The 11,166-nt window shown below is 41.9% G+C and overlaps 1 protein-coding gene across 4 annotated transcripts in view; it reads right to left on the bottom strand.

The window, feature by feature from the left end:
* Nucleotides 1-11,166, bottom strand: part of APOOL (apolipoprotein O like) — an 88,072-nt gene that overhangs the window by 17,121 nt on the left and 59,785 nt on the right. For all 4 annotated transcript variants that reach the window (XM_027839967.1, XM_027839969.1, XM_027839981.1 and 1 more), the window contains one exon: nt 4,608-4,703. In XM_027839967.1, the coding sequence (XP_027695768.1) occupies nt 4,608-4,703 (96 nt within the window). The remainder of the gene's footprint in view (nt 1-4,607; nt 4,704-11,166) is intronic.

Here is an 11,166-nt window from a genome sequence, read left to right as displayed (position 1 = left end):
AGTCATTCTTTCTCTCTCACACACACAGCCAGTCTCTCTCTCTTACATACACACACACACACACACACACACACACAGAATCAGTCATTGTTTCTCTCTCTCTCTCTCACACACACACACACAGAATCAGTCTATCTCACACACACAGAGCCAGTCTCTCTCTCTCTCTCTCTCTCTCTCTCACACACACACACACACACACACACACAGGCAGTCTCTCTCTCTTACACACACACACACATAGAATCAGTCTCTCTTTCGATCTCACACACACACATACACACTCTCACACATACATACACATACAGCCTCTCTCAAACAGCTAGTCTCTTTCTCTCTTACATGCACACACACTCACAGTCTCTGTATCTCTCACACATACACAGCTAATCTCTCTCTCTCTCTCTCTCTCTCTCTCTCTCTCTCACACACACACACACACACACACACACACACACACACACATTATGGAAAGCTCAAGGAAGGAAAAACCATTTTCCCACAAAGAAAGTCTCCCAACACTTGCTTTCTCAGCACAGAGTCTGGCACATTGAAGTGTTTACTACATGCTTGTTACCTGACTGACCAACCAAGGGCTAACAAGTTCTCAGTATCTAGTAAGGCTGGAACACACAATATCAAGTACAAGACATAATTAAAGAAAATCCAAGTGTGAAAACCAGTAAGCAAACAAGAATTCCCGGTGGCTTCTAGGCAGCTCGATCTTCTGGCTGCAGGGGATGTGGGCCTCTCAACAGACTATTACTACTATGTAAGGGTGTTGCTTGAGCAGAGCTACCAAATGGTCGCCTGCTCTCCAGGCAGGGAATGATGAGGCTTCACTGTTATTCTGGACAATACTAAGCCACCAGCTACATGGAGGCAAAGAAGCCAGTGTCTTCTTCACTTCACTCCCCCCTTTCTGGACAATTCTCCACACCCTCCTTGATAACAACCTTACCTCCCATCTGAGAACATGCCCATGCCAGAGCCCAGACCCTGGGGGAGCTGCCCCCTTGGGGCTCTGCTGTCCTAACGAGGGACACTTTGGGAAAGCTCCTGCGTATGTATCCCTTCCCTCCCTTCTCGCTGGCACCTCCTCTATAACCCCACCAGTCAGTCAATAAGCATTTATTAAGCACCTACCATGTGCCAGCACTGTGCTAAAGGCTAGGCAGGTATAGACACCATGAACCATGATCAAATCAACTCTCCCTTGGGTGTTGAATGGGTTGTTTCCATCTTCTGCCCCGTGGCCTCATTCACTATCCCTGTAACTTTCTGTAACCAAAGGGCCCGGCCCTGGCCACCACTTTCACCCAGATGCGTAGTTCCCCCCAGTGGAATGGCAGCTTCTTATCGGCAGGGCCTGTCTACTTTTGTACGAGCATCTCCAGCATACAGTGCTTGACACAAAATCAGCACTTAATAAATGCTTTCTCATTCCTTCCTCCACTCATTCATTTCTGCCTCCCTCAGGAGGGCAGGGTCTCTGTGAAAGGCTCATGAGAGGGAAATGCTTATTCACTATGGCTAGAAGGAGTCAAGGTAAACAACAGGCACCAGCATGAAGCAGAAAGTTTACCCGAGGCCCCATCTCTAGGCACATCCTTCAGACACATCCCTCCTCACGGCCCTCTAGGCATCCAGCATCTTTCTCTCTTCTACCTCCTCCTCTCTAAATCTGCTCTTAGATCCTTCATTAATACTCAGGTATTATGAGTGAGTAGTAACTTATGGTTTTATCCTACCCAAGACTACTTTCATTGTAAGAGGGAAAAGGGCTCAGGTGAGGCAGTGTAATATAGTGTATGGAGAGCCATTAGGAAGGCCTGGATTCAATTCAAGCCTCACCTCCAACACATCCTGGCTGTGTGACTCTGGGCAAGTCCTTTAATACCTCAGTGACCCAGGCAATGCTCTAAGACCATAAATTGCAAAGAAAATGCTGACCTGTCTTGGTTAAGTCAATGAATGCACAGGTCACAAGCCTTAGGTTAAAGAGATTCGACACCCAAGGTAGACAGTTTCAGCCAGCAGCCAGCAGAAGGAGGACTTACAGGCCTCAGGGCTTTCTACTTCATGGGATTATCACCATCTACTTGGCCTATGGACAAAATGGCCTCAATGAACGATCAGTAGGGAGGGTACAGAGCGCTGGGATTGTAGTCAGGACACAAGTGTGAGCTCAAATACAGCCTTTCACTGGGTGATCTTAGGCAAGCCACTAAACCTTTCTGGTGCTTGTTTCCTTCTCTCTAAAATGAGGACATTGGACTAGGTGGCCTCTGAGGGCCCCCGGTTCTGGTCTCTGGTCCTGTACTTCTATAGAGAAGAACGGGGATCTGGGGTGGGGAGCAAAGAAGAGAGCACTACTCCCTCTTCTAGAAAGGCCTACAGTAAGGGCCACATTGATCATGGGTATAAGAGTCTGCATATGCTTGTTCTTTATTAGGGATGGGGGGTTGAAGTCAACAAATAGCAAAGCCTCAATTAACTGGAACTCAAGTAAACAGCATTCTCCTCTAGTTACCAAGACCCCCCCCCCCCCGAATTGTAGTAGAAATCAGCAAAGGAAAAGAAACACCATCAGGGATTTATTCAAAACTAAGCAATTTGCTAGAGGAGCTTTACATCCAGTCAAATCTCATACAATTTCAATGTTCATAGACTTGAATAACAAACTCATGTTTAGAATGTTGACTTTGAGACTTTATGAGGTCAATAATCGAAAGGAGGTTCAGTTGTGATAACGACCTAGAAGATGGAGAAATCTTTTAGAAAGTGTATAGGGAATAAGTATTTATTGAGTACCTACTACGTGTTAGGCGTTGTGCTAAATGCTTCAAAAATATTATCTCATTTCATCCTCACAACAACTTAGGGAGGTAGGTGCTTTTATTAGCCCAATTTGACAATTGAGGAAACTGAGGCAAACAGAAGTTAAGTGACTTGCCCAGGGTCACACAACTAGTAAGTGTCTGAGGCTGGATTTAAATTTAAGTCTTCCTGACTCCAGGTCCAGAGCGTTACCTACTATGCCACCTGATTGCCTTTAGAATACCTCATTCCTCAAGATTTCTGATTGAGGTTTTGCTATAAATAGCCTTAAATTGAGGTACATACCTCATTTTATACAGGGTGCCCCAAAAATCTTAGTGCAGATGAAAGCTATTAAGACTTAAAATTGCACTAAGACTTTTGGGACACGCTGCAAAATAATATTTTGCAAAGTCATACTCAAATCAACTATGGCCTAAGTAAAATGTATGAACATCAGCTTTTGTTTTTTGAATGCACTGAAAAACATGCTTTTTAAAGGCATCCTGCAGCAAATTCTTATAAGACTTATCTGTTTTGCAAGTTTCCATGGGATTTTCTTAAAAAGGACACATTTTTGTAAATGTTTTATACCAGGCTACTTAGAAGTCCTAAGACACTCTCTGCATTGTTACTTAATCTAAAAACAATTTTTCAGGAGGAAAAATGATTTTTAAAAAATCAGCCTCCCCTCACAATTGTATTATGCAGATGACTCAAAATCTTTATTTCCAGCCTCCTTCTTTTCCCTCAGGCCCAAGTGGGCTTTTCTAACTGCCTACTAGACACCTCCCCTCCAATATCCTTCCAATATCTCAGTTCAGCATGTCTGAAAGTGACCTCATCACCTTCTCTGCAAGGATTTGGACTGCCTCCTAACTGCTCCACTTCTGTGCAGAGCGCCATCATCTCCAAAATCTCACAGGTTCAAAACCTCAGTCATCCGCACTCTTCCCATCGCCTCAGCTCCTATATCCACTCAATTGTCAAGCTCGAGCCCGTCTACCTTGATTATCTCTTGCCTTGGACCTCTCCTGCCCGATCACCCTCCTCTAGTATGGTAGTTCAGGCTCTCATTATTTTCTGCCTGAATTACTGTAACCGCTTTCTAGCTGGTTGCTCTGCCTCTGGTCTCTCTCCTTTCCAATCCAGCCTTCACACTGCTGCCAAAACCATCTGCCTAATGCATAGGTTTGCTCCCACCACTCCCCCAATCCCCACTGTCTACTCAGTAGTCTGGCACTGAGGGTCCTCCACAATCTGCTTCCAACCTGGCATTCCTCTTCATGCATAAAGCCGCAGGTCAGCTCTTCCCTCAGCTGCCCCCTTGACTTTCTTGCACCAGCTGCGCCCCACCTCCCATGCCGGGGACATACTCGCAGTCCTCGCAAGCTCTCCAAATCCTTTCCTTTCCTTTTCTTTAAGGCTCAGCATCTTAATGCTACCTCCTTCATAGTAGCATCCCTGATCCTTGCAGGTAGGCACCTCTCCTAGGTACATACTCAGTCTTCTTATTATCCAAATGAATGTCTTGGGGAAAGGTACACTTCATTAAAAAAAAAAGACAAAAGAAAAAAAGAAAAATCTACGATTGTGCCTAGCACCTAGTAGGTGCCTAATATGAGGAAGATAAATTGTTAGGATTTGAGGAATCTGGACTACATAGTTCATAGATATACTTTCAACTCATTTCTCTTACTCACTGAGGCCAGAATGTTTTTAAAACTCCTAGTGTTTGATACTCCTCTTGTCATACAAACGGAATAACCTCAAAGCAGGCAACTTACCTGAGTTGGCTTCAGTGGCTTTGGGGGGGCTTCCTCTTTGGCTATGGCATACACATTCAGAGATGCCAAAGTGGTGAGCGCTGCCACCTTTTTCATCTGAGAGAGAAAAATCAGAGACCTCATCAACTGGGACCCTTTTCTCCCCTTTTCCTATGAAGTTCTGCGATCGTGTGAGGACTGCGTCAGCTGCCACCTAATACAAATAAAAGCCTGCATGCTCCATTTTGTACTTTGGAGGGGGGGACCGAGCTGGACTTGGGAGTGAGCAGAAACCTCTCATCTAAGACATGTGACCTCTCTGAGCCTCAGTTTCCTATCTTGCCAGAATGTTACAAGGATGAAAACGTATGCAAAAAACTTTGTAAAGCTTAAAAAGTGCTGTATAAATGTCAGCTATTATTTCTCCCCAAAATCCCTTTCTCATATTCATTATGAACAGATACCAGAAAACCTTAAGTGTTTGCTACCTACCTACGTTCGTACAATGTGTAACAGGATGAACACTAAGATGAGTCATAGATTTTTAGAGTGGGAAGGAACTTTAGTGTACGGCATGACAAAGTGCTTTGAATCCAGGAACTTGATGATTTGGGAGGGGGGAGAGGGGGTGGAGAAGCAAGAGAAACAAAAGGGAATGTGGGTGGCAAAAGCAGGATGTTTTCCACAATGTCAGGTGTCTAACTCAGACACTCACAGCTGCAATGAAACTTTCAAGAGCCAAACTCCATTTTACACATGAGGAAACTGTGACCCAGAGAACTGAACTGTCTTATCCAAGATCATACAAGTAAGAGAAGAAAGAGAACTAGGAATGGATTCCAGGTTGGCTGCCACCAAATCCAGCGCTTTTCCCAGGACTGCCACACATGAGAGCCATGAGGCATTTCTCTGGCTCTGCTAGGAGGCCTTTAGGAGTCTTGGTGTTAGCTTCCACTTTCACCTCATTCTCTCCAGAGAAATCCAAGCCTACCCTCAGGTGCATCTGGGCAGGCCTCACCCTGTGGCTTTCAACATAGTGCTGGCTACCTGGTACAAGATTTCTGGATTTCTTTTCAAGTCAGGTAATGAGAATAAAAGGAGGCAGCCTGAGTAGGAATAACAGAATTCACCTCTGTAGTTGTGGATAAGACTGACACCAATACTAGGAGCCAGGGCCAGGTGGCAACACACCCAGGGTGTGTTAAGCAGTGGCCACTGGAGGAATCAGGCCAAGCTCGCCATTGTATAGTGCTGACGGCCTAGGCCCAGGGTCACAGATCAAGACCAGAACTTGGGTTTTCCGATTCCAAGGCTCCAGAGCTCCTTGGGGTTCACAACGCTGCTTCTTTCCATTTCCATCGTGTGAGGACTGCATCAGCTCCCACCTGATACAAATAAAAGTCTGCATGCTCCATTTTGTACTTTGGCGGGGGGGGGGGGACCGAGCTGGACTTGGAAGTGAGCGGAAAACTCTAGGATTCATTATGAAAATTTCTGGAAAACAGCATCTGCCCAATTCAAAAAGATATTCTCGATGCACTGTTTTCCAAAATACTCTTTTTCATCATTTTCTAGCTTTGGATAAAGACAGAAGTTGTGTACTTCCTTTAACTTTCTTTGAATTATTAAGATTATTAAGAAAATTAACAGAAGCTCTAAGAAGCCAGTGTTGCAGTGCCGATGTGAGTGCAGGGGAAAGAGCACCAGCTCTGTAGTTTTGGGTTCAAATACAGCTTTGGATAGGGCATGTGTGGCCTTGGCAAAGCCACTGAACTTCCCAGGCTTCAGTTTCATTTATAAAATGACCAGATGGCAGTTCAAGGCCTTTTCAGCTCTAGGTCTATGTTCCTATGAAAACCTCGAAGTTTTCCTTGCAAACAGTCCAAAGAAAAACCTCTGCAGTAAGACACACTGTTTTCCAGACTGTCCAGCTGCTTAACTTCTGGAGATTTATGTAGAGGAGAAATGGGTGATACCAAGCATTCTCTTGCTTGCATATTAACAGTACCTGGGCTCACTTTTCAATGCTGTTTTTAAGAGAGTAGACGGCTGGTTCCAGTTGAGCAATCTCCTGCTTTAATCAGGTGTAAACCTGGTTGGTGTGGAGGATCAAGGAGGTACATAGTCAGAGGACTTTCTTCCTTGTGTTACTTTATTTTTCAATAGGAAAAAACCAAATGCAAGCCTTAACTCTCAGGTATGTACTGAAGATTCATCTTCAGCACGAAATCATCCTTTTTATTTTCAAGGTTTCCTGTAATACATGTGGAAGCATCTATAGCTTTTCCCTGAAGCTTCATCTACCCCTGGCTGCACATAAATGTTTCTCCAGGTTATGTGTCAGAATGGAGAGTGGTTGAAGCCCTCTTCCCATTCAATTGCTATGATCCCTTTTTCTCCCATTCTGTGTCTGGTATGCAATTTGTGTCCCATGGGCATTTTAACAGCATCAATAAATATACGAATGATTTGGAGCTTCAATAGGAAAAGTTAAAGAAACTCAACTCCTAGTTCTACCCCCACACCCCAACAAAGAAGGAAGGAAGGAAAGGAAATAAGCATTTATTAAGTGATTACTCATTTCTAGGAGCAGCTAGGTGGCAATGTAGTGGACAGATTACCAGGCCCGGAGTCAGGAAGACTCATCTTGAGTTCAAATTGGGACCAGACACTGACTAGCTGTGTGATCCTGGGCAAGTCACTTTACCCTGTTTGCCTTGGTTTCCTCATCTGTAAAATGAACTGGAAAAAAGAAATGGCAAACCACTCCAGTATTTTTGCCAAGAAAACCCTAAATGGGGTCAGAAAGAGTCAGACATGACTGAAAAACAACTGAACAACAAGAACTGAAAACGCTTACTGTTTGCCAGGCACTGTGCTAAATGCTTTACAAATATAATCTCATTTGATCCTCACTACAACCTTGAGAGGTAGATGCTATTATCCCCATTTACAGTTGGGGCAACTGAGGCAAAGAGAGAAGTGACTTGTCTGGAGTCACACAGCTAGTAAGTGTCTGAGTCTGGATTTGATCTCAGGTCTTCCTGACTCCGGGCACCTCAACAAGGCAGATTATGTCACCTATTTAAATGAAAAAATATTTTACAAGCATTTATAAGTGTGTGCTATGTGCCAGCTACTGGGCAAAGTGCTTTACAAATGTTATTTTATTTATCCTCATGATAGCCCTGGGTGGCAGGTAACATCTGCTTCAGCCAACTGAACTTGGGTTTTTTCTTCATCATGGGGCTACCCCAAAGTCGCACACTTGTCTGGCTTTCTAGATTGTCACAGTGCTGCCTTTGGGTACTTTGGTGGTAAATGACGCATTGTTCCACCACCCTGGCCTGCATTATGGAGTGAAGTGGTGACTCACATGTCACCTATCCCAGTGGAGAGAGTGTCAGGCCTGGAGTCAGGAAGACCTGAGTTCAATTCAATTAACCTCAGTCAGCCTCAGTTTCCTTAACTGTAAAATAGGGATCATAACAGCACTTTTGAACATTGGAAGCAGTTTTAGGTTTCAGGAAAGAGAAAGTATTTAAACTTTCTGGTAACTTTAAAAGAAATCTTGATGAATCTTTCAATCAATGAAAAGTGATAAAACTGGTTCCTATTTTCTTTTCCCCTTCAATGACAGGACGTTCCTAGAGTAGAACCTCATCTTGCAGAGGTTTACAAATAGCAGAGTTAGAATAACTTTAAATGAATCAAGATCAATTAAATCTCTCCTAGGACTCAGTCCTCACAAGTACATTTATTTACCAAAAAATAAAAGCTCAATGACTTTGTTGAAGGCTTTCTTTAGAAAGATAGCTTTTTCCCCCCAGTTTTCTACCTTTCAACATATCAACATCATCTCATCAGTTAAAGATATAGTAAGCATTAGGTACAGTCTTCCCCCAAAGGATTTTTATTACCAGAACTGAGGTTTAATGAATCCCTTCTCTACTACAGTGCTAATACTCCACAATTCTCTACTAAAAAGAACACCTGTATAACAGAAATTAATCTAGTCCTAAGAATTCAGTTCTAAACATTGGCCTCTTGTTTACATGTAAACACCACGACAACATGCTACTAAAATTGAAATGTATGTCATCACATATAATGTGGGATATGGAAATTGGGACACACCTTTAATGCTGGACCAAACTAAAAAATGATACTTTAAAAGCTTACTATACCAAGGGTCCTGAGAGAAGTAAAACACATGACATTATAATCTTCCCATAGTACTGTATGAAGAATGAGGCTAAGTACAGGTTAGGAGGAAAGGAAACCAACTAAGGGAAAGCACTCAGACATACTGATGTTAGTCTCTTACTACTGGGAATGTTCTATATGCAATGACACATAGCTTTGGTCCCTATCCCGAGCTACTCTACCTCCCCACTGTGAAAACTGACACAGATGACTCTTTAGATCAACCACTAGTTTCATGTGGCACATTCTAATGCTCTAGTATATGTCCTTTCTCCTCTACTCCCCTTCTCACTATCCTCGTTCAGATCCTCCTCATCATACCATGCCTGCTTGGATTCTGGTAATGACCTTGTAACCTCTTCTCCTTAACTACAGGCTCATTCACTTCCAAACTATCCTGGACACCACTTCCAGATGAACATTCCTAAACTAGCACAGCAATTACTGAATGTTGGCCCTAGAAGGACCCATGAGGCCCATTTACTCTAATCCCTTCATTTTAGGGAAAAAGAAAATGAGTCTAAGGAAAGGAGGAAACTGACTCCCTGATCACAGGATTTCCCTGCCCCACAAGCTACAGCAATGTCATATTCCTAGTTGTTACAGAAACATTTCTGAAATGAGTGATTCCATCTTGCATTTGTAACAAGAATGCATACTCTAAGCCAGGGATGGGGGAACCTGCTCTAAGCACAAGTATCTAGCATGTTCCAAAAGTTTTTGTGCACTTTTAAGCTACTGAAAGCTCACAACTGCATGAAGACTGTTGGGACACCAGGGAGATTAGATAATAATCTAACGTCTGAGGTGATGTATATCAGCACAAATAATTTTGGCTACCCATTATATAATATAAAAGCTGGTATTATTATTATTAAGAGTATATATATATATATATATATATATATATATATATATAGACTGAAATGAATAAAAGCAATTTGTTTGATCAAGTCATTTAGTGTCTTGCCTTGCCTTAGATGGTACCTTCTCAGTTTTGGCTGTTGTTTTCACACAATGCCTTGGGTACTTGCAATCAAAAAGTCAATTAGTTCTGGAATTCTAGGTAATCACAACCACCACACTACCCACACCATCAAAACTCTAATGGGTATGCCCAAGTCGGATTTATTCCAAGGATGTAAGGATAGTTCAACATTAGGAAAACAATCAATAAAATCTCAATCAAAGCCAAAACATATAAAGCCACATGATCATATTAAAAGATGCAGAAAAAGCCTTTGATGAAGAACAATACTTTTTTATGCTAAAAACCCTACAAAATGTAGGTATAAAGGGACCTTTTAAAAATATTACATAAGACCCACATAAATCATTGGCATTTCTAAAGCCCAACAGCAAGAGATAGAAAGAGAAATTCCATTTAAAGTTACTGTAGACATTATAAACAAACTCAGGAACTTTATGAACACAATTACAGAACACTTTTCATACAAATAAAAGTCAGATCTAAATAACTGGAAAAACATCAGTTGCTCATGGGTAGGCCGAGCTAATATAATAAAAATGACAATTCTACCTAAGCTAATTTACTTATTCAGTGCCATACCAATCAAACTACCAAAAATTATTTTATAGAGCTAGAAAAAATAATAACAAGATTCATTTGGAATAACAAAAGGTCCAGAATATCAAGGGAACTAATGAAAAGAAATGCAGGGGAAGGTGGCCTAGCCATACCAGATCTTAAATGGTATTATAAAGCAGCACTACTTGGTACTGGCTAAGAAATAGAGTGGTGGATCAGTGGAATAGGTTACTTATTCAAGACACAGTAGTCAATGACTATAGTAATTCACTATTTGATAAACCCAAAGACCACAGCTTCTGGGATAAGAATTCACCATTTGACAAAAACTGCTGGGAAAACTGGAAAAGAGTATGGCAGAAACATAGACCAAAATCTTATACCCATATACCAAAATAAAGTCATTATTTAGATATAAAGGCTGATACTATAAACAAACTGGGAGAGTAAGGAATAGTTTACCTGTCAGATTTATGGAGAACAGAAGAACTCATGATCAAACAGGAGATAGAGAACATTATGAAATGCAAAATAGATAATTTTGATTACATTAAATTGAAAAGTTTTTGCACAAAGTCAATGCAACCAAGATTAGGAGGGAAGTAGAAAACTGGGAAAGAATGTTTACAACCAGTGTCTCTGATAAGGGTCTCATTTCTAAAATATATAGAGAATTAAGTCAAATTTATAAGAATACAAGTCATTCCCCACTTGATAAATGGTCAAAGGACATGAATAGGCAGTTCTCAGATGAAGAAATTAAAGTCATCTATAGTCATATGAAAAAATGCTCTAAATCACTATTGATTAGAGAAATGCAAATCA

Source organism: Vombatus ursinus, unplaced genomic scaffold (genome assembly GCF_900497805.2).
Source record: "Vombatus ursinus unplaced genomic scaffold, bare-nosed wombat genome assembly UNPS02004691.1, whole genome shotgun sequence".
NCBI lineage: Eukaryota > Metazoa > Chordata > Mammalia > Diprotodontia > Vombatidae > Vombatus > Vombatus ursinus.
The sequence above is the reverse complement of the archived record's forward strand: the minus strand, read 5'-3'. Positions and strand labels throughout refer to the sequence as shown.